Below are 25258 nucleotides of genomic sequence, written 5' to 3' on the forward strand. Positions count from 1 at the left end.
ACCTTTTTGAGCAATGATGTGACAAAGTTTGGGTCCGTCATGCTAGCCAGTTCCAGATGTACAGGAACAGAGATAGGGAGCATCTGGAAGTGTTTGGCAAGTTCTTTAACCTTCCTCTCACCGAGTTCAAGATCTTGTACTGAGAATGTGTGCAAACCAGAGAAGACAATCAACTCTGGCTGATAAATCTCTAAAGAACTGAAGAAGAATTTCATGAGGGCTTCATTGAGGTTGGCTAAGTTGTTGTTGAGAATGAAACGGTTAGCCACAATGCTGGTGTGGTTGCCCCACACATCACCTACTTTGTATTCTAGAATCAGGTGAACCTCATCCTCTGACAGCAAGCTCTCTTTGGGAACGTCAATGTTTTGAGGCATCGCTTCTCGGACACTGGGGCCAATGGGACCAACATATTGCACCTGGGGAGAGAGAGAGATAAAGGTTTAGAATAATACAAAACAAATTTTTGAGTTTAGAAGAAGGGGCAGTGCTCATGAGCCTTTGCAGAATCTCTAAGAAAGATGAGCAAGATGTCATTAACGCCATTTAGAATTGTTACAAGTCAACATTTGCAGGAATGACACTGAAGGAGGGTAAAAAAAAAAAAAAAGCAAAACAGAAGTGACGTGTGATAGAATAAGAGAGGAAATATAGCATACCTTGACCTCAGGAAAATTCAATGCAATTTTGTTGGCCATTAACAAAGCATTTCCACCTAAATATTTCTGAAAATAGAAAATAAAAAAGAAATGAATCTTAAGGAGGCTTTAAGAAAGAAGAGTTAAAGAAATAATTGATAGTTTGCCAAAATAGAATCATTTCCCAAAAAGTGGAGTTAACAACAGATACATTCAGAGTGGAAGGATATTTTCTATCAATTTCAGTTTTTTCATCTGAAGAATTAGGAAAAATAAGAATTGTCCTTATTTTTTTATGTTTTACTTGTTTTAGTCATCAGAGTGCGGCCATGCTGGGGCACCCTTTGAAGAATCTTTGGTCAAATGAATCAACCCCAGGACTTTTTTTTAAGTACTTATTCTATCAGTCTCTTTTGCTGAACTGCTAGGTTATGGGGATGTAAATGCACCAACACTGGTTGTAAAGCAGTGGTGGTAGACAGACACAAAGACCACAGCCCATACATATATATGATCAAATCAAAACCAAAATCAAAATGGAAATTGCAGTTGTGGACTGACTGGCACCTGTGCTGGTGGCACATTATAAGCACCATTCACCAGTGCCACCTGACTGGCTCCTCATACCGGTGACATGTAAAAAGCACCCACTACACTCTCGGAGTGGTTGGCGTTAGGAAGGGCATCCAGCTGTAGAAACATTGGCAGATCAGATTGGTGTCTGGTGTAGCCTCCTGGCTTGCCAGTCTTAAATCAAACTGTCCAACTCATGCCAGCATGGAAAACGGACATTAAACGATGATGATGATGATATACACACACACGACAGGCTTCTTTCAGTTTGTGTCTACCGCATCCACTCACAAGGCTTTGGTCACCCTGAGGTTATAGGAGACACCTGCCTAAGGTTCCACACAGTGGAACTGAACCCGGAACCATGTGGTTTGGAAGCAAAACTTCTCACCACAGTCACACCTGTTTTACCTCTTAAATTAGCAGCTGAATACTTCTACTATCTCCTAACATTGCAACTACCATAACACTACCACAGTCATCACTATGCCACCTCTCTGTTATATCCAGAACCGTCCGAAGTAGGATGTAATCTTATGTGGCCACTAGAGCAACACCACCACTACCACCATTCCAATCAAGCAACTCTTGGTCAATTAAAACTGATGTTAGGATGCTCACCTGAACATTAGGCTGTGACTGTGCCACAGAAACCATTTTCTTGAAAGCTTCCACATCCTGGAATGTTCTTTCGGCAGCAGAGCCTTTTGTGAAATAATGTGTAAAGGTTTCCTGTAACTGGTCAAATGTTTTAAGTTGTGAATGGTCCTTGGCAGACCCAGGTTCAATGTGGAGATCTTTCAAGAATGGAATTCCTTCAATAATAATGTCCAAACAAGAATTGATCCTACAAAGAAAAAAGATCTGAATGTTATTAAACAAACTGAAGAAAATATAAAAACAAATCCCATGTCTTCCTGGGTCTACCTCTACCCCGGATTCATTCAACTTTTGGGAGTGGCACTCCTTCACACATCTCTCCTCATCCATCCATAGTACAGGACCATACCAGCATAAACATCTCTCTTGCACGCCACAACCTATGCTTCTTATGTCCAGCATTTCTCTCAGGGCACTTACACTCTGTTGTGTGTGCACAGACATTACACATCCAGCGGATCATACTAGCTTAATTTCTTTCAAGCCTACGCATGTCTTCTTCAGTCACAGCCCACGTTTTACAACCGTGAAGCATGGCAGTTCGTACACATGCATCGTACAATCTACCTTTCACTCTGCACAAGAGGCCCTTTGTCACCAGTAGGGATAGAAGCTTTCTAAACTTTGCCCAGGCTATTCTTATTCTAGTGGTAACACTCTCTGAGCATCCTCCCCCCCACTACCAACTTGGTCACGTATCAGTGGTGTCTATTGCCCCTGTGCATCTGCTGCACATGAAAGCTACCTTCTCGGTTAATCTTCCTTTGATGTTGCTGCACCTCTTATGTGTCCATAGCTTACACTGGGTACATCTTATGGAGTTTCTACCTACACCTTTTCTACAGATCGAGCAGGGTCACCTACCTGTGTGGGTGTGTTATTTGTTCGCCTTCCTTCTTACTAAAACTTTGGTCTTTGCAACATGATCCTAAGGCGTTTCGATTCTAAACCTTGCTTCCACACCTGAAATTTCTTTAATTCTGGTAGTGATTCTGCTATGAGGGCCAGGTTGTCAGCATAAAGGAGCTCCCAGGGACAACCTGTCTTGAATTCCTGTTATTGCATGGAGGACTATGATGAATAAAAGGGGACTGAGGGCTGAACTTTGGTGGACCCCTACTTCTACCTGGAATTCTTCACTATACTGATTGTTCATCTTAACCTTACTAACAGCCTCTCTGTATAGGGCCTGTACAGCCCTTATTAACCATTCGTCAATCCCCAGTTTCCGCATCGCCCACCAGATAAGGGATCAAGGACCCTGTGAAAGGCTTTCTCCAAGTCCACAAAAGCTAAGTATAGGGTTTTATCTTTAGCCAGGTATTTCTCCTGCAGTTGTTGAACCAGGAATATGGCATCAGTGGTGCTTCTGCCCAGCACAAAACTGAACTGCATCTCATCTAAGCAGAATCTCTCCCTAATGAGATGGGCTATGACCCTCTCTGTTACTTTCATCACCTGATCCAGCAGTTTAATACTCCTGTAGTTATTTCTATCTGGAGCAGTTGACTATGGTGCTGCTATGCCAATCATTGGGTATGACTCCATCATGAACTACCTGGTTTACAATGCGGGTGACTAGGCCAAATCCTACACCAACAGATGTTTTAAGCATCTCAGTAGTGATTCCTGATGGACTGGGGGCTTTTCCTGGCTTCATACTCTTAATTGCTTTATCTACAAAGGAGCTGTCTATTCAGATAGCTGGTCCCTCTACTGGGTCAACATTTGGCAGGCTCTCCTCCTCCCATTCATTCTCCACGTTCAGCAGTCTTTCATAATGGCTTCTCCAAGCCTCTTACTTTCTGAATCATTAAAAGCAAGTGCACCATCATCCATGCGGACACATTTCTCTCCTGTGACATCACAATTTTCTCTCACACACTGTCTTGCAACCCAAAATACCTCAGTTCATGAAAATATAAATAAGGGTGCTGGAGGGCCAATGCCAATATGCTAGAAGTAGAGATCAAATGTGTACAGGCGTAAACAGTAGGAGCTCCCATAAAATCCCTGATCTTTGGAACATACCCATTTGAAAGAACCCCCTGCGGTGATAGGAATTGTATAGTGTAAAGAGTAAGCTTTACACTACACTGCAAAACATTGCATTCTGTAGTGTAAGGAGTACAGAGGGGTGGTACAGAAACAAGACGATGTACATTGTAGCGACAGCTGCTCTCTCAATCATAAATGAGAGGATACGTGAAAACTGGCAGAGACTCAAGGAGGAGAAAAGCTTGTCATTGCTACATCAAAATGCTAACCTAGAACAAGTATGCTTGGTACATGTTGTGGAAGGATTCCGACCAGCCACCAAGAGACTAAAAAGTGGACGGACTGTGTATGATTGGCAGTTCTGTGTTGATAGCAGTTCACTGTGAGCCTTTGATATAGAGCGTTGAGCCCCGTGTAATAGAAATAGTAGTGCGGTGTGTATATACTTTCTTTCCCCTGCTCCATTATACTATATATCCAATACATGGATATAAAAGTAGATAACAGATGTTAAAATTTTATTGACACATAAAATAGAAATCACACTCCGATTACGGAGGCCCCCGTATATAATAGAAAATAGGCCAAGTGAAGCCCCCGTATATAATAGAAAATAGGCCAAGTGAGGCCCCCGTATATAATAGAAAATAGGCCAAGTGAGGCCCCCGTATATAATAGAAAATAGGCCAAGTGAGGCCCCCGTATATAATAGAAAATAGGCCAAGTGAAGCCCCCCGTATATAATAGAAAATAGGCCAAGTGAGGCCCCCGTATATAATAGAAAATAGGCCAAGTGAGGCCCCCCGTATATAATAGAAAATAGGCCAAGTGAAGCCCCCCATATATAATAGAAAATAGGCCAAGTGAGGCCCCCGTATATAATAGAAAATAGGCCAAGTGAGCCCCCCCATATAATAGAAAATAGGCCAAGTGAGGCCCCCTGTATATAATAGAAAATAGGCCAAGTGAGGCCCCCCGTATATAATAGAAAATAGGCCAAGTGAGGGCCTCCCCGTATATAATAGAAAATAGGCCAAGTGAGCCCCCCCCGTATATAATAGAAAATAGGCCAAGTGAGGCCCCCCGTATATAATAGAAAATAGGCCAAGTGAGGCCCCCCCCCCGTATATAATAGAAAATAGGCCAAGTGAGCCCCCCCCCGTATATAATAGAAAATAGGCCAAGTCTCACAAGAACACTTGTAGTGAGTTATAACGATGCCCCACTCCATCACACCCTGCAACCCAACAACTAAGGCAGAATAAGAAAAAGCTTGAATAAATGATAAAAGACAGGTGCAAACAGTGATATACAAACCTATCTACACTCACACATAGACGTAGATGCTTGTACAAATAGTGACATATGCAAACAGAAAGGTAAAATAAAACAGACAGGACAAGACAAGCAATAAGTGAACACACAAGGAACAGAAAGTTGCTAAAGAGGTCACAAAATAATGTGGGATGAAAGAACTGATAAACTAATAATAATAATAATAAGCTAAAGTGAAGCCCTAATATCCAAACGTGGCTGTTGCCAGCGCCGCCCCGACGGGCATCCGTGCCGGTGGCGCGTAAAAAGCACCATCCGATCGTGGCCGTTGCCAGCCTCACCTGGCCCCCATGCCGGTGGCACGTAAAAAGCACCATCCGATCATAGCCGTTGCCAGCCCCGTCTGGCACCCGTGCCGGTGGCACGTAAAAAGCACCATCCGACCGTGGCCGTTTGCCAGCCCCGTCTGGCACCTGTGCCAGTGGCACATAAAAAGCACCTGCTACATTCACGGAGTGGTTGGCGTTAGGAAGGGCATCCAGCCGTAGAAACATTGCCAGGTCAGACTGGCCTCCCAGACCTCAGTTGAACCGTCCAACCCATGCTAGCATGGAAAGCGGATGCTAAATGATGATGATGATGTGTGTGTGTGTGTGTGTGTGTGTGTGTATATATATATATATATATTAGAATCAAAATGAGGGTGAAAAATTCGATATTAATTTGATAACATCAATTTTAACACCAGTGGTCTAACATATAAAAAACTGAGATTCAGTAAATAGTATTTCATACATAAATATAAGAGGGAATTTTTTAACAAGTGTAATATATATATATATATATATATGCACTCCTATTACTGATAGCCAATTTTTGTATATAGTAAAAGATTAGTAAATAAACTATAAAATTATCACCCAATAGACGGATCTTTTCCTTCGCCATAAAGTAGTGATGGCTATTCTGAAAGTGTGTCAGTCAACTATCACTAAACTACTAGTTTATTTACTAATCCCTAAGCAAAGATAAAAATGGCAGTAGATAATAGGATGTACATGTATAACATACATGATATTCCATCACACTCCAGGGGGAGAAACTAGAAGTAGTTGATAGCTTCCGCTACCTAGGCGACCAAGTTAGTAGAGGGGGTGGATGCTCAGAGAGCGTTACCACTAGAATAAGAATAGCCTGGGCAAAGTTTAGAAAGCGTCTACCCCTACTGGCGACAAAGGGCCTCTCACTCAGAGTGAAAGGTAAATTATACGATGCATGTGTGCAAACTGCCATGCTTCACGGTAGTGAAACATGGGCCGTGACTATGGAGGACATGCGTAAGCTTGAAAGAAATGAAGCTAGCATGATTCGCTGGATGTGTAATGTCAGTGTGCACACACGACAGAGTGTAAGCGTCCTGAGAGAAATGCTGGACATAAGATGCATCGGATGTGGCATGCAAGCGAGACGTTTGCGCTGGTATGGTCATGTACTATGGATGGATGAGGAGAGATGTGTGAAGAAGTGCCACTCCCAAACAGTTGAAGGAATCCGGGGTAGAGGTAGACCCAGGAAGACATGGGATGTGGTAGTGAAGCATGACCTTTGAAAGTTGGGCCTTCATGGAGGCAATGATGAAGGACCAAGACCTCTGGAGATATACTGTGACTGTGAAGACCCGGCTGTATCCTACACCAGTTTCTTATAAGTTATTTCCTCTTAATTTGCTTCTGTACCCCACACCCCACTGCAAAGAATCAGGTTACACCTCTCTTTTGTACCCATTCACTACTATTAACTGTTTCTATAACTACACAACTATGCTGACACAAACTCCATTCACTGTCTCTACTTATCACATCAGAAGTTATTTAACCCTAGGTCAGCCTTCTTGATACAGCAAAGCAATGACTGAAAGTGCTCCAGCCATGACCAGCTCATTTAGTATGCTTAAGACTACATTATCCACATGTTCTTGTTGTTGCCAAACACCAATATAGGTTGTCAAACGATGATGAGGGACAAACACGAACACAAACATATACATATATACTCTTTTACTCCCTTTACTCTTTTACTTGTTTCAGTCATTTGACTGCGGCCATGCTGGAGCACCGCCTTTAATCGAGCAACTCGACCCCGGGACTTATTCTTTGTAAGCCCAGTACTTATTCTATCGGTCTCTTTTGCCGAACTGCTAAGTGACGGGGACATAAACACACCAGCATCGGTTGTCAAGCAATGCTAGGGGGACAAACACAGACACACACGCACACACACACACATACATATATATATATGACGGGCTTCTTTTCAGTTTCCGTCAACCAAATCCACTCACAAGGCTTTGGTCGGCCCGAGGCTATAGTAGAAGACACTTGCCCAAGGTTCCACTCAGTGGGGACTGAACCCGGAACCATGTGGTTGGTAAGCAAACTACTTACCACACAGCTACTCCTGCGCCTATATATATATATATACACACATACACACAATGGGCTTCTTTCAGTTTCCGTCTACCAAATCTACTCATGAGGCTTTGGTTGCCTGAGGTTATATTAGAAGACACTAGTCCAAGGTGCCACGCAGTGGAACTGAACCCACAACGATCTGGTTGGGAAGCAAGCTTCTTACCACACAGCCACTCCTGTGCCTCTACTTTTTCTTTTTTTGCTGTCGATGTATTTATCTGACAATACAAAGTTTGAATAATGAACTTTTTAAAAAAGTAATAACGCCCGCAGCTATTTTGCTAAGTTTTTTTTTTTACTTTCAGTGGAAAATTAATCTGTCTATCTAGCCACGATAACTTTATTATCTCCAACCACTGATTTAGTTGTCAATCTGGACAGACAGATAAATTGATCGAAAGATAGAAGATACGAAAATTTGAAAATTAAAATATTTTTTTGTCAGTCACAACATGTTTGTTTAAAATTTTAGCTCTGCTCGGTAGCACGTAAAATCGTAAAAAGCACCATCCGTTCATGTCCGTTGCCAGCCTCGCCTGGCCCCCGTGCCGGTGGCACATAAAAAGCAACATCCGTTCGTGGCCGTTTGCCAGCTCTGTCTGGCACCTGTGCAGGTGGCACGTAAAAAGCACCCACTACACTCATGGAGTGGTTGGCGTTAGGAAGGGCATCCAGCCGTAGAAACACTGCCAGATTTGACTGGGCCTGATGAAGCCTTCTGGCTTCACAGACCCCTGTAGAACCGTCCAACCCATGCTAGCATGGAAAACGGACGCTAAACGATGATGATGATGAAACTCTCCCCACCACCGCCTCTCTCTCTACCTCTTTCTTCAAAGATGTCATTGCCCCCTTACACAATTTCACTCCTCTTTCTCTTCACTTCTCACTTCCACTAACCACATGGCAGCTTAATGTATCAGCTGGCAATCGCATCACTACCCTCTCCCCATCTTTCTATTTGCTTTTCTTTAACCTCACCACCACCGCCTCCACCTTCTGTGTTAAACACTGTTTCCTAACTCTCTTTCTCTATATCACTCCCTTCAACTAACTTTTTAACCACTTAATAAATATTATGTTCCACCTACCGCATGTTGCAGACACTTCTCTCTCACGCTTTTTATTTTTCCTTTCAATGAATCACGTAATTTTATAATGCTTTTCAGCCATAAGCACATTAATACATAAGCTAACAGACCCCGTGTCATCAAAAATGGTAACGGTTTTATAATTGATAGAAAATGGCACATCAGCACAAAAGGGGAAAAAAAATTGATAAACGTCAGCAATCTAGTAAATGTATGTACATACACAGAATTAAAGCACTTGCAGAATTAGATACAATCAGAACAGCTCAGTTGAAAATATTGCCCACATAATGCATGTGTGTGTGTGTGTGTGTGTCTAAGAACAGATTGGTCAACAGAATGTGGAAAGAACAGATTGGTCAACAGATTGTGGAAAGAATAGATTGGTCAACATGTAATTTTGTAATGTCTAATATCTCCTTAATATTTTTTGCTCATAACTTATAAATGCAGATTTATTGCATAAATTTGTAATTTGGTGAATAAATACAAAATAAATAAATAATTACCAAAACCGTTAGATTCACTTCAACATTTAAATTTAATTTGTCAAAATATTTTCATCACTTTGAAACCGCAACAAAAATATTTTGACAAATTAAATTTAAATGTTGAAGTGAATCTAACGGCTTTTGTGTGTTTCTTAAATGGCTTATTAACACCTTCTACGCTGCAATTGTTTTCATTCCAGCACACGATCTCAGATCAAGTCACTCACTATGCACAAGTACATCTCCAAAATAATTATTAACTGTTAACTTTTTCCTTCTCTTAATGGAATATGGGTTACATTGATTTGGAGAAATTTATTTCCCAGAGATATAAAGTATTGAACCAGAGTATTCTTGGATGTAATCATCACTTTAAGAGGTTAATATATCCTCAAAACAATCTATATATACATACACAGTGACAGACTGGTTCTAAAAATATTGGTTGCCAGAAGATTAAGGGGACCCACCTGCAACTAAAATGCTATCATTTATTTTTTTTTTGTTGTTAAATATATTCTTTTCAACTGTCTACAAACACAGCCAGGCTGAAATAATGTATTCTTCCAGGAGTGAATAAAAAATCCTCTAACCTGAGGGGATGGGCCTCTTAGATACTAACATGGGCTCCCATTTATGAATTCGTGGGGGCCCACTTACCATCGGGCAAGCTGGCAACCTGGCCAGTCCGCCACTGTATATATATATATATATTATTTATTTAAAGGGCATAATATATGTACTTAAGTGCTAGTAATAGTTTCATATGTTGAGAAATACTCAAACATATTCTTCAGATGCAAACCACATATCATAATGAACTAAAAAAGTTTAATAATAGAAGAAATGTGAAAAACCTGAGAAGACAGCATATAGAAAATAAAAACCGGAAAACAAACACAAAACTGAAATGTAAAATATAAAAAAATAAAAAGGTAAAAGAGCTATCCTCCTTAGACCTTAAATGATAAGGCTGGAAATATATCAAGTCAGGAATAGGCAGGATTTTCCAGTTCTTTAAAATATATTTATGCATATGCTTGCAACAACTGAAAATTTCTGACTTGAAGTTCAATAGAGAGTTAGGTATCTTAGATCTGAATAGGATCTGAGCTCTTTCAGCTAAACAAAGTCTACATTTATTCGATCCATTCACATAAGGTGGGTGAATGTACTTCGTACACTAATGAATAGGAGACCGGTGAGGGTGCTACAAATGGTACAGGCCCTAGAAAATGTGGAATGCATCAGACAAGCTTTGATATGGGGTCTGAATCGCTCTGCTCCGAGGCATTCCACTGAACTTGGCATCAGAAATCGATCAGTAAGGTGTATTTTGCATGAAGACCTGCATTTCCACCCGTACAAATTGTTCGCTGGGCAACAGTTGAAACCATGGGACTATGCCCAGTGGCTTAACTTCGCACATCAGATTGAAGCAATGACAACCTAATTTTGTTAATGAGTGATGAAGTTCATTTTCATCTCATTGGCATCGTGAATCAACAGATCTGTCGTTATTGGGCTCTTGAAAAACCAAGAGAACTGCACAAAAGACCACAGCACAGCCCAAAAGTGATGGTCTGGTGTGCTGTTGGAAAAGCTGCCATCATTGGTCCTTAATTCTCTGAAGACAATAATGGAAATGTTGCTACTGTGAACTCCGAGCATTACATTGAAATGATAACTTCTTTTTGCCCATCGTATGCCTATTCGACGTGTGTGGTTTCAGCAGGATGGGGTGATGGCCCACACAGCCCTCTCTTCGGTAACTGCCTCATTTCCAGGTTTGACATACCTTGGCCTCCTCAGTCCCCTGATTTGTCCATGTGTGATTAATTCTCGTGGGGAAACCTCAAGGAACGTGTGTATGCACATAAGCCCCATGCACTGAACAATTTGAAGGAAGCTATTCATGTGGAAGTCGGCCAAATCAACAGAGCAATGCTGGAGAGAGTGGAGGCAAACTTCCAAGAGCGCCTTCAGAAATGCATCAATGAAAACGGACACCACATGATGGATGTTGTTTTTCACACCTGATTTTGACAAATGTTAATTCAATACGAACACATTGATGTCAATAAAATTTGTTTGCAGTTAAAATTAATGATTTTGTGAATTTTTCAAAAACATTCATCCTTTCTACCCCACATGTACATATTACTCCTGTGTGTGTGTATACAGGGTGGTGCAAAAGTAGGTATACAAAAAAAAAAAGAAAACGCATACAATTCTCATTTATTTTTATAAAAAAAAATTAAAAGATACAATAAAAGTATTATTCCAGTTCCACTATGCCATATGCCCATGGGCATATGGCATAGTGGTTAAGAGCACAGGCTACTAACCTCAAGATTCCAGTTCGATTCCAGGCAGTGACCTGAATAATAATAACAACATCCAAAAATACCTTAGGAATGAGAACGCAGGTTCGAAATTTCCCCAAGACACCTGATGAAGGCTGGAGGGTATATCAGTCAAAATGTTGTATTAACAACAAACAAGATGAGGACAAATATCCATCAAATGTAAATAAAGTATTATAATTAGGATAAATGTGTTATTAGGATTAATGACACTGAAAATGTAAAAAATGTAGCTAACTAAAGTGCCAATAATTTTAATGAACTAAGTATTATAACATTGATGCAATACTTACTGTATATCTACTTTTGCACATGCCCCCACCCTGTATATAAAGGAGGAGGCCTGGAATAGGTTGCCCACATAAGTTGGATTTAGTCTGTTTTGATGGAAATTAATAAAAAAAAATTTTTTTTTTTTCACTACACACTTCAGAAAAATGGAATGGGGGGAGCTTTTTATGAAAAAAAAAAACATTAGAAAATTTCGATTTTTTTTTTTTTACATTAATTCCCATATGCCCCAACCCAAGGCATTCGGGACGGAGTTTTTCCAAATTTTTCTTTTTTTGAACTTACACATTTAAAAAATGAGGAGACATGCCTTTGCACTGGCAGTTGCATGATCATGAACTTGATACCAAGACTGAGTGGTTTGTTGTGGTCTTCAACAAAACACTTTGTGTTGTTCTGTGATCACTTCAACAAATGACACACTGTGCCCCTATACAGGGAGTGTTGATTCGGGTGACAGGAGTGAGCTTCTGTAAAACACAAACATTTACTCACTAGTTCAGTCAGGCATGCACTTTGCTTAGAAAGAAATTATAGAACAATCTCTTTCGCGCTCCAGATACTACCATTATAAATGTATAAATGTGTGTGTGTGTAGCTCAGTGGTTCCCAACGTGTGGCCCCCAAAGGTAGTCCTGGGGCGTCTGCCAAAGTAACAGACAGACCTTTCAATATCTTGGGGTGGTTGGCAGAATTGTTAGCACGCCAGGCGAAATGCCTAGTGGTATTTCGTCTGTCATTACGTTCTAAGTTCAAATTCCGTGAGGTCGACTTTGCCTTTCATCCTTTCAGGGTCGATAAATTAAGTACAGTTATGACTGGCCCCGCCTCCCCCAAAATTTCGTACCTTGTGCCTAGGGCAGTAAAGAATATCTTGGGGACCGTGGGAAAACTCATTTAAATAAAAGAGGCCCTTGGTAGTGAAAAGGTTGGAAACCACTGGTATGTCAACAGACTTTAGGAAAACAACCCCACAGGAAGTCGGTGGAGAGTGGGCACAAAGCTGTAGGTATGCCACAACTCCTCTCTCATGCACACACACACATTTAAATATATATCTATATATTACTCTTATTTGTTTCAGTCATTGTTGACTGCAGCCATGCTGGGGCACCGCCTTAAAGGGTTGTTTAATCAAAGAAATCGACCCCAGGACTTATTCTTCGTGCACCTAGTACTTATTCTATCAGTCTTTTTGCCAAACTGCTACGTTACAGAGATAGAAGTGATAGTGGGCAGACAAACAGACACACACACATACAACAGACTTCTTTCAGTTTCTGTCTACCAAATATACTCACAAGGTTTTGGTCAGCCTGAGACTGGTTGGGAAGCAAGCTTAAGAGTATACAAAGGAAAGAAAAACAATAACAGCTGACAAGACAATAGAAAATTGAGTTAAAAATATAAGTATTTGCTATTATTTCAATTTCCTTCAAAGCTAAAGTTAAAAATTCTGTGTGTGCACACACACACACACACAGCTGTCGTGTAAAGCCAGAACAATGCACAAAGTAAACAAAAAAATAAAGAAAACAAAAAGGTTGCAGTTTTACCTTGTATTTCTGTAGTTCAGGGCTATGACCCCTTATTCAGAACGTTTCAAAAAAGCGGTTGTTGGAAAAAGTCATTGCTCAGATGTGTGGGGGAGAAAGGGAAGGAAAGTGACATGCGCAGATTGGTGTTGCTATAAACAAGTCTGCTTCATGTAGTTCCTACCTGTTAATGATTGATTTCAATTTGATTATAAGGAGGACCTCCATGTTTCTTTGTTGTGTTGGGCAGGCTAGAGGAATACTTTAAAATCCTGGGTTGCAGATGTGCAATTTCCTGATGGCGTTCCCTAAGTAGGATGCTGCACATTTGCTGCAGACTATTTTGTATACCATATAGGCCCTTGAGCACATTTTGATGTCATCAATAGGGCGATTGCTGAGTGTGCACCCCACAATGCTATCTGTGATATTATTCCTTGATAGAAATTTTTTTCAGAGATGGACTGGTGTGCACCATTTCTCTGCTGTATTTCCAGATCTAAATCACAGAGCAGGGTTCCATCAATATTAATTTTTACAGAAATGCAGGCAGTTGGAACCTGTTTGTATACAAGTCAGTCCTGACTAGCAGAGCAAAAGCCACGTATGTGCAAAATGAAATCATACGTGTAAGAGACAGATGTTGTTAAACAATTGTCAAAGCTGTCAACACCAAATGGTTTCCCAAGAGCTTAGCACAGAGTGGCTACATCTCACCGACAGAACTAAGGCTATACATATCACATGCCATTTTCCCATGATCTCACTCTTTTTACTCTTTTACTTGTTTCAGTCTTTTGACTGTGGCCATGCTGGAGCATTGCCTTTAGTCGAGCAAATCGACACCGGGACTTATTCTTTGTAAGCCCAGTACTTATTCTATCGGTCTCTTCTGCTGAACCGCTAGGTGACGTAAACACACCAGCATCGGTTGTCAAGCAATGCTAGAGGGACAAACATATACATATATATATATATACATATATACGACAGGCTTCTTTCAGTTTCCGTCTACCAAATCCACTCACAAGGCTTTGATCGGCCCAAGGCTATAGCAGAAGACACTTGCCCAAGATGCCACGCAGTGGGACTGAACCCGGAGCCATGTGGTTGGTTAGCAAGCTACTTACCACACAGCCACTCCTGCGCCTTCTTTCATTTGACCCAGACATTTTAATTTTTTGGTGCATTTCTGATCTTTCTGATGTCTAAGGACGAATATTAATATGTATGAGTCTTTTTTCGAATGTAATTCTAGAGAAGAGGCAAATTTACCTCATCTTATTTTGTCTTACTCATTTTGCTCCAGCTAAATTTGTCTTTTATATGCTCAAAGAGAACAGAGATAATGTTCTCAAGTGCCCTTTTGGCAATCTTTCGCAGAAAGTATTAGAAATGAAAGTATTTGTTCCCTAAAATTTTTTTTTCATTTCTTTAACTCTTTTTTCAGTTGAATCACTCATGTTTATGTATTTTTTGTATATAATAAATAATAATAATAATAATTGTGTACAGTGCTCAGGTGCACTACAACTCATCTAAAGTGTATATATAATCAGGTGTAGTTTCGACGGATTTCGGGAAGCATGAGGGCCTTAAAGGATGCAGTGTCATGGCAGTCAACAACTGATGCAGGCAGTTTATTCCACGCTTGTATGTGCTTCTGAGTATGTGTGTGTGTGTGTATATATATATATCTATACACACACACACACACACACACACACAGACAAATAGACATATATACATTCACTAATATATATACATATATAAACATAAGCAGTTCAGCTGAAAACAATATTATCATTGTGAATAAATGTAAAAAACTCTTTTTTTTCTCAAAGTCAAAAATGCAATCCTCAATGTGTTCCACTAAACAAGTCTGTTAAACCCAAAATTTCATAAAACCCGGTTTCTATTGTTTTCAGATTGTCCTAGCATATTTGATATTGTACATGTCATTTCACGTCTTTTTTATCATACACACACACACACACAACAGTCTTGCTCAGTCAAGATTACACGTGTTACTTTGACATCATCCTTCCATAAAATTTGTTTATGGGGAGAAAAATATCAATAGCTGTGTGCATGAGAAAGAAACGAGGAAAGTTTTGGGATGTGCTAGAAACAACAGCCAGATCTCCCTTAAATGGCACATTTTCCCCTGAAATTAATTTTTTAAAAACTGAAAATGCTTCTCTCACAGGTTTTAATTGCGCAGGGAAAAAAAAGAAACATGGCCAAAATCGTTTCGGACTGGGATGATGAAGGGGTGGCAAGAATGAAGAAAAATTTTCAAAAGTTTTATTTATCCGTGAAAAAATTTGTCTCATTATTCTGAAGACTTGGGTGAAAAACATTGGAAAAAAATCCCCTTCAAAACAGAGAAATTCCAACTTATGTGGGCGGTCTGATCCAAAACTCATCCCCCTGTCCCCTTCCAAAAATTTTACTGACAAATTTCTTTGTAATCACAATCTACACTGTTTGAAAGGTATTTGTACAAAATTTCATTAAAAAATACCTATTTTCCAGAAAGTTACAAGGGGGGAAAATGTCGGGTCCTGTGAATTTTCCTCTCTCCAACCCCTTGGAAAATGTTTTCCAACAAACCTCCACATACACCCAATCTGCAGGATATAAGCGATTATTTGGTGAAAGTTTCACTAAAAAGTATCCATTTTTCTAGAAGTTATGAGGCAACAAAGTCAGTGGGGTATTAAACTGGGTACTTTTTGGTTATCTCACCCCCACTAAAAAAAACTGGGTTATCTCTCAAAAAAAAAAAAAAAATCGAGTTCATGTGGCGACAAGAGTTTGGATTAAAAGAGATCCTTTTTATTCAATACTTCAACACATTGTTGATGTTTGGCCTCCTCAATAGGAATGGTAGGATTTGTTAAAAAAATTATCAGATTCAGTAAGATACTCTTTACTCTTTTACTCTTATTTGTTTCAGTCATTTGACTGTGGCCATGTTGGAGCACCGCCTTTAATCGAGCAAATCGACCCCAGGACTTATTCTTTTGTAAGCCCAGTACTTATTCTATCGGTCTCTTTTGCCAAAACGCTAAGTAAAGGGGATATAAACACACCAGCTTCAGTTGTCAAGCAATGCTAGGGGGACAAACAGACACACAAACACACACACGCATATATATATATATACATATATACAACGGGCTTCTTTCAGTTTCCGTCTACCAAATCCACTCACAAGGCTTTGGTCGGCCCAAGGCTATATAGTAGAAGACACTTGCCCAAGGTGCCACGCAGTGGGACTGAACCCGGAACCATGTGGTTGGTAAGCAAGCTACTTACCACACAGCCACTCCTATGCCTATGTTTAATTTTTTTCCAGTTTTGAATGATGTTATAAAAATATCAGATTCAAAGCGATGTTTCATCTCATCACTTTTTATGTTTATGAATTAATGTTTTTTTTGTCTTACTGAGGGTAAAACAATTTTCTTTTTGGTTGAAGGAGATAACCAAAAGTACCGATATTTCTCATAAAAGGGGGGAGGGGGAGACAACCCAATTTTTTAATGGGGGCAAGACAACCAAAAAGTACCTTAAATGGTAGTATACCTTTTTTTCAATAAAAGTTAACAGCTTAATATTAACTTCCGTTACATTTTCAAAGAATTAACGAAGTTGACTTTTTGATTAATGGATTGACGAAGTTGACTTTTGGATTAACGGATTGACAAAGTTGACTTTTGGATTAACGGATTGACAAAGTTGACTTTTTGGTTAACAGATTGACAAAGTCGACTTTTTGGTTAACGGATTAACGAAGTCGACTTTTTGGTTAACGGATTAACGAAGTCGACTTTTTGGTTAAAGGATTAAAGAAGTTGACTTTTTGGTTAAAGGATTAAAGAAGTTGACTTTTTGGTTAAAGGATTAACGAAGTTAACTTTTTTGGTTAACGAATTAACAAAGTTAACTTTTTGATTAACGGATTAACAAAGTTAACTTTTTGATTAACGGATTAACAAAGTTAACTTTTTGATTAATGGTACCCACCTCTGTACACACACACAGGGTGGGAAATACAAGTTATTTAAAGAAAATATCTTTGTGAACATTTGTAAAAATTATTTTCTCAAAGTCAAAAATGCAGTAAATGGTTGTTGATGTGCCTCACTAAATAAATAAATATTAGGTTGTCCCAAAAGTTCGTAAACACTTGCAAAAGAAAAACAGGGTCAATCTAAAGACCTTCACCAAGTGTGTGGAAAACAAATATGAAAAAAAAAAAAAATGTGCACTGACGACCCTGAGGGTTTGGAGGGGACTTTCAGAAAATTCAGCAAAATGGATATACAAAGATTATGATTCTGAAAAAATTTTTGTAAAATTTCAATTTTTCAGCAAGCAAAAACAAAAAAAGAATATATACCCTCAGGTCTTCAAGTAGGCTATCCACATGCCAAATCTCGCAAAACTGCAATAACATAATGAAATTTTTGAAAATTTCTTTTTTTCAGAATCGGATCCTCCATAACCAAAAATGTGGGATTCCGTAAAAAAAAAAAAAGAGATAAAAAAAAATCAATATATATATATCCATTTTACCCAAAGTTATGACGGAAAAACCAGTTCTTGTGAATTTTCTGAAAGTCCCCTCCCCACTCCCCAGAGTCGTCAGCACGCATTTTTTTTTCTCATATTTGTTTTCCACACACTTGTTTGTAGCCTCCAGACTGGTTTACTTTTTTTTTATGTTAACGGGTGAAGGTCTTTGACCAAAAACAGTTGGTGGGCGCACATATATACATACTGACACTGTGTATATATACATATATGTGTGGTGCTACCCCCCCCCCCCCCGCAACCATTTGACAACTGGTGTGTTTAAATCCCTGTAACTTAATGGTTTGGCTTAAAAAAATAATAAGTACTGGGGTAGATTCATTCGACTACAATTCTTCAAGCCAGTGCCCCAGCATGGCCACAGTCTAATGACTGAAACAAGATAAAGAATCTATAACCTTGAAAACATATCTTTGGTAAACTTCATTAAGAAAAAAAAAGAAAAGGATGCATTTTTCAGAAAGTTACGAAGAGACAAATTCAGAGGGCAGGAGTCACAAAACAGCTGTAGTGCCAATATATACATGAGCGTGTGTGTGTGAGTATATATAGAATTGGTTCTTTATTAACCGCAAAGAGCCATTTCTTCCATCTTGTGTGTACTGAGTGACAAGCATCTCCTCTCCAGCATTTCCAGATGGAAAATAAAAAAGTTCACCAGCAGGAGTGGCTGTGCGGTAAGTAGCTTGCTTACCAACCACATGGTTCCGGGTTCAGTCCCACTGCGTGGCATCTTGGGCAAGTGTCTTCTACTATAGCCTCGGGCCAACCAAAGCCTTGTGAGTGGATTTGGTAGACGGAAACTGAAAGAAGCCCATCATATATATGTATATATATATATATATATATATATATATATATATATATGTATATATGTGTGTGTGTGTTTGTCCCCCTAGCATTGCTTGATAACCGATGCAGGTGTGTTTACGTCACCGTCACTTAGCGGTTCGGCAAAAGCAACCGATAGAATAAGTACTGGGCTTACAAAGAATAAGTCCTGGGGTCGATTTGCTTGACTAAAGGCGGTGCTCCAGCATGGCCGCAGTCAAATGACTGAAAAGAGTAAAAGAGTAAACCAAGAACCAAGGCTGGAAATGAAAACACCTGCCACTAAACCTTTCATGTGTGTCCTCCACACCATCTCTTTCGCGACAGTCACTAAAGAGAAGATAGACCTTCCCTTCCCTGTTCAGAGAGGGCAGTGGAACAATATTATTGACTGTTGTACTCTTCCTAGATGTATAAAGAGGCACGAGATGATTATTTCACCAACTGATATCCATAAGCACAACTGATGCAGGAGAAATTCCTAGCCAAGGATAAACCTCTGTACTTAGCTTTCATCGACATGGAGAAAGCCTTTGACAGGGTCCCCCGATCCCTTATCTGGTGGTCAATGCAGAAACTAGGGATGAGTGGTTGGTGAGAGCTGCACAGGCTATGTACAGGGATGCTGTCAGTAAGGTGAGGGTTGACAATGAGTTTATTGAAGGATTCCAGGTAGGGGTTCACCAAGGATCAGTCCTCTGCCCCCTCTTATTAATCATAGTCCTCCAAGCAATATCAGAGGAACTCAAGGGAGCTCCTGGAACCCTGGGAGCTCCTCTATGCTGATGACCTTGCTCTAATAACTGAGTCACTACCAGAACTAGAGAAGTTTCAGGTGTCAGAATCAAAGAGCCTTAGAATCAATCTAGCAAAAACTAAAGTCTTGATAAGTAGGAAGGCAGACAAGTCACAAATCCCTTTTGTAGATGGCTCTGCTCGATCTGTAGAAAAGGCATAGGTAGAAACTATATAAGATGTACCCAGTGTAAGCTATGGACATGTAAGAGGTACAGCAACATCTAAGGAAGATTAACTGGGAAGACAGTTTTTGTGTGTGACAGATACACAGAGGCAATAACCACCAAAGATGTACAGAAAACAGATTCCATCACATACCAGGGGGAAAAAACTTGTTACCTAGGTGACCAAATCAGTAGAGGGAGTGGATGCTCTGAGAACATAGCTGCTAGAATTATACTAGCCTGGACAAAGTTCAGAGAGCTCCTACCTCTGCTAGCAACAAAGGGCCTCTCACGCAGAGTGGGGAGTAGACTGTATGATGCATGCATGTGAACAGCCAAGCTACATGGCAGTGAAACATGGGCCATGATAGTTGAGGAGATACATAGGTTTGAAAGAAATGAAGCTAGTATGCTCTGCTGGATGTGTAATGTCAGTGTGCATACATGAAAGAGTGTAAGCACCCTGAGAGAAAAGTTGAACATAAGAAGTATCTAACAGTGGAGGGAACCTGTGAAAGAGGTAGACCCAGGAAGACATGGGATGAGGTGGTGAAGCACGATCTTCGAATATTGGGCCTCACAGAGGCAATGACAAGTGACCGAGACCTTTAGAGATATGTATTTCTTTACTGCCCACAAGGGGCTAAACATAGAGGGGACAAACAAGGACAGGCAAAGGGATTAAGTCGATTATATCGACCCCAGTGCGAAACTGGTACTTTATTGACCCCGAAAGGATGAAAGGCAAAGTTGACCTCGGTGGAATTTGAACTCAGAACGTAATGACAGATGAAATACGGCTACGCATTTCGCCTGGCGTGCTAACGTCTCTGCCAGCTCGCCTATCCTTTAGAGATATGATGTGCTTGTGAAGACCCAGCAAGCCAAGTGAGATCGTAGCCATGGGCAATGCCAGTGTCACATAACTGGCCTGCTTAAAAGTATCCTTCAACTGTTGGGCAATATGCTGTGCTTGAAAAGACCTGTTGAGTCAAGTGAAATTGTAGTCGTGGCCGATGTCTGTGCCAGTAGCACATAAAAAGCACCGTTCAAGCATGGCCAATGCCAGTGCACATAAAAAGCACATTCGACTGTGGTCAATACCAGTGTCGCCTGACTGGCTCCCATGCCGATGGCACATAAAACACACCCACTATACTCTCAGAGTGGTTGGCATTAGGAAGGGTATCCAGCTGTAGAAACCTTGCCAGATCAGATTGGAGTCCTCAGTCAAACTGTCCAATCTATGCCAACAGGGAAAGCGGATGTTAAACAATGATGCTGATGATGATGAAAGCTACAATTGTTTCACAACCAACATCATGAAAAAATAGTTTATTTTTGAGTATAATAATGATTAACTATCAGACTCACTCTCTATCATATTATATACAATTTTCCAATACTACTACCCACTATTTCATTTTTAGATATCTTACTAAATCTCCTTTCCTCCCAATCTAAATTATTTTCTCCATACATAAAGATGTGAAGATGACTTTCTTTCTGAGTTGAAGAATCGATGTAACCATGATATTCTGTGGATCTGATGAGCTAGCCTTCTATATCTTTATTAGCTTGTAAAATTTACAATAGTACTATGCAATTTATAGCATACACACTGGTGTAGACATCATCATCATTGTCATTTAACGTTTGCTTTCCATGATGGCATGGGTTGGACGGTTTGACTGAGGGCTGGTGAGCCAGAAGGCTGCACCTGACTCCAGTCTGATCTGGCAAAGTTTCTACAGCTGGATGCCCTTTACACCCCTATCATTTGGTTTACTATGCGGATTGTAGCCTGGTCCTATTAAAGGAGCTTTATCAGTGAGCGAGCACCACCAGATTAAATAAATCCATATACTGTGCATTATATATATATATATATATTAAAGAATGGAGAGTCGTTGAAGAGGTCACAGGAGGTGTGACAAAAGATTTCCAGACAAAGGACATAAAATAAGAACAATAATAAATCTGAAGTGAAAAACGAATATATAGCACGTGTGTTTATTTGGCAAAAAAAAAAAAAAAATGACCATCCCCAAATATAAAATATATGCGTGTAGGGTGGCCCAAAAGCAGGTTTACAGTTATTGAACTATTTCGCATTCATATATTAACAGTTTAGATCTTAATTATAGATATTTTGAAGAGGTCATAGGCCAACAGGTTTTGGAGTCTGACGATACGCCATAAAGCTCAAACCCGTATGAACGGGAAACCTAAAGCAATCTCATAAACCGGCCTTCCCCATTTTTAATATATACTGCTCTAAGGCAGCGAGCTGGCAGAAACGTTAGCACGTCCGGCGAAATGCTTAGCCGTATTTTGTCTGTCTTTACGTTCTGAGTTCAAATTCCGCCGAGGTCGACTTTACCTTTCATCCTTTCGGGGTCGATATAATCCACTTAATCCGTCTGTCTGTCCTTGTTTGTCTCCTCTGTGTTTAGCCCCTTGCGGGTAGTAAAGAAATGGGTATTTCGTCTGTCTTTACGTTCTGAGTTCAAATTCCGCCAGGATTGACTTTGCCTGTCATCCTTCCGGGGTCGATAAATTAGGTACCAGTTGAGTACTGAGGTCGATCTCATCGACTGGCCTCCTCCTCAGAAATTTGGGGCCTTGTGCCTAGAGTAGAAAAGAATACATACTGCTCTTTCCCAGATTTATATAAATAGTTATGTGTGTGAGTATATACTCTCAGAGTCTAAACCGTCCGCCAAACGAGTACGTGAACCTCTGAGTAGCAGTATTTTATGAGGTTTTTGCAACTTCAATAATAATAAAGTACATATACATATATAGGTTATGTTGGTGCAAACAGGAAAAATAGAACTCAAAATAAAAGTATATGTATATTTTTATGACTATTTAGCAGAAGTAGACTGCTGTTATAAATAGAACAGCTTTATATTTTCTATATTTTCGCACACCGAAAATATAGTCACTTAGAATAAAATATTTCCACATTAATATACACAGCTTTAACCAACAACATAAATTGTTTAATTAATAACCAAACCGTGTCAAATATAATAATAATAATAATAATATGGTAATAATAATAAATATGACAGAGTATCTTACCCGACAGACACGCGTTTGAATTTCTGAGAGGGAGGTTTAATAAAATTGTCCCACGCTGTAATAATATACTGTTCGTTGCTGGTGGTATCTTGCGTTTTGTCAACATTGAAGAGACTGAGCAAAGATGTAGGAATATAGGCACTTGGAAAACCGAGAAAGGTGGTGCACAAACAAGCTATAATTACAATAAGAGAGGAGACGAGACATAACTTGCCGCGCATCTTGACAAACGGGACGGATGAGATAGATGACCTCTCAAGCTGCTTCGAACATTGCTATCAAAGGTCAAAATGAGGATGAAGGTCACTTCCGCTTAATCCGACCTGAAAACATGTCGATTACTTCCGTTTCATATATTCAGAATATAATTTTTTTTCGGGTTATATTTAGGATATTTATATATATATACACATATATATATATCTCAAACATAACACGAAAAAAAAGTATATATATATACACACACACACATACACACGCGCGCGCGCGCGATCACACACACACATATGTATGTACAAATATGTACATGGCGGAGGTAAAGATCAGGGACCGCACCCCCTTTGGGGTTTTTTGTTTTTTTTACAGGAACACACTATATCAAGGGCGGAGATTCCGAATCTGCAGAAAAAAAAGCATTTCAAAATCTTAATTCCCCCTCCCGCTCCCCATCGATTTTTCAAAAAAAAAATGAAAGAAACACCCCCTTCCCCTCCACCCTATGACAAGAAGTGAAATTAAAGTGTTTTCTCTATTAAAATGTTCACGCATGCATAGAATTATAAAATAGCAGATGCAAAAAGTATCTAAAGAGATACTAGAAACATGTTTTCAAAATTTTAATTCGAATTACCAAAGAAGAAAAAATTTCAAAACTTAAATCCTCCCCCACCCCAGTTTCTTCATTTTTCACTTATTTTAGAAATATTTTTGGCGAAATACGTAGAAAAAAACGGAGATTATGATTCAAAAAAAAAAATTGCTTGCAAAATTTCAATTAAAAAAAAACACCCATTCACTTCACCCTATGACAGAAAGTGAAATCTCCCCCAGAAGGGCAAAGAATGAATACATGTTTTGGGGAGTGGGGTTTAAATTTTCAATTTTTAAGAATGCCCCAACCAGAAATCTGACAAGCAAGAAGCAACAGCCAAACCAAGGATCAACTATCTAAATATGAATTACCAAAAAAGAAAAAAAAATTTGTTAATGTCATTTGTGTGTAAGCAAAAAATCTAATTTTTACATGCCTCTCTTAATTCCTTAAGACCCTCAACCACAACATGTTGAGTTATGTTCGTTGTGAAACATCAGTAGAGAAAACACTTTAATTTCACTTCTTGGCAAATCGGAGGGGGTTGTAGCGGACCCTTGGTGAAATACTTTCTCTCTCTCTGACATATATAACATAAACACAGACGTAGCAGATAACAGCTAGCCTACGGCTGTTTGGGCCCAGTTGTATCCACTACTCTGATTGATTGGTATTGGCGCAGTTTGTCTCTTACTGTATTACGTGCCAATATGCAACCCAACCAATCGCAACTTTCTGATAAGGTCCCGTGACACAGTCTTCTAAATTCTCTTCTGAAGCCTCCTATTTGCTATAAAGGCTTCAGTGATCAACCTATCTCGTCTTTGGTTCTAGTCCTTCTAATGACTAACCTCTGACCACAGAGCACCCAGCGACAGACAGCGACAATACCTACACCAACAGCATTTCAGGACCTCCACCATCGTCGCCTTCATCTTAACGTCGTCTCCGCCACTGTCGCATTCATCTCAACAATGCCACAGCCAATCGTATAGGTTTAACTTCACACTATTTGTGAATACTTCACCATGGTTAACAGCTAGCTCAACCTGTGAGCATTTCCTGTATCAAGTAACCTGGCACAGCATAGAAGCCACAACCACTACACGACATGTATTCCACTGGCCTCTGCCTTGTGACCTCAACTTCTTTGTTACAGAATCTCTACTATTGTGTATCTTACTACAGACTGGTATCTGTCTTCATCTTGTATCTGAACATTCATCTAGCATCCTATTGTAACCACTTTCTATGCTCTGTATTTTATCTCACACTTCATTGTGTCTGAACTTCTAGCGTCCTGTTATAGACTCTTTCTATGCTCTGTATTTTATCTCACACGCATACACCCTTGTTTGTACACACATCCACATTATGTATGCTTGACGGCCTGTCTACCTATTACTGTTCTTATGTACTTATGGCGAACACACAGACACACTCATACATGTTATTGTATGCGTGACAGCCTGTCTATTACTATTGTTCTTATTGTCATCATCATCATCATCATCATCGATTAGCGTCCGCTTTCCATGCTAGCATGGGTTGGACAGTTCAACTGGGGTCT

The 25258-nt window shown here is 39.8% G+C and overlaps 1 protein-coding gene across 2 annotated transcripts in view; it reads right to left on the reverse strand.

Annotated features, from left to right (window-relative positions):
* The window catches only part of LOC115219805 (ADP-dependent glucokinase), a 31132-nt gene extending 7965 nt beyond the window's left edge, over positions 1–23167 (reverse strand). The window contains exons 1-4 of one of the 2 annotated variants that reach the window (XM_029790076.2): positions 22878–23167; positions 1833–2058; positions 660–725; positions 3–419 (exon numbers count right to left, since the gene is read on the reverse strand). In XM_029790076.2, coding sequence (XP_029645936.1) covers positions 3–419; positions 660–725; positions 1833–2058; positions 22878–23098 — 930 coding nt within the window. In that variant the 5' untranslated portion in view covers positions 23099–23167. Of the gene's footprint in view, positions 1–2; positions 420–659; positions 726–1832; positions 2059–13410; positions 13960–22877 lie in introns of those variants that run through there. The other variant, XM_029790077.2, reaches the window with a different exon arrangement.
* Between the last annotated feature and the right edge of the window lie 2091 nt (positions 23168–25258).

Source organism: Octopus sinensis, linkage group LG15 (genome assembly GCF_006345805.1).
Source record: "Octopus sinensis linkage group LG15, ASM634580v1, whole genome shotgun sequence".
NCBI lineage: Eukaryota > Metazoa > Mollusca > Cephalopoda > Octopoda > Octopodidae > Octopus > Octopus sinensis.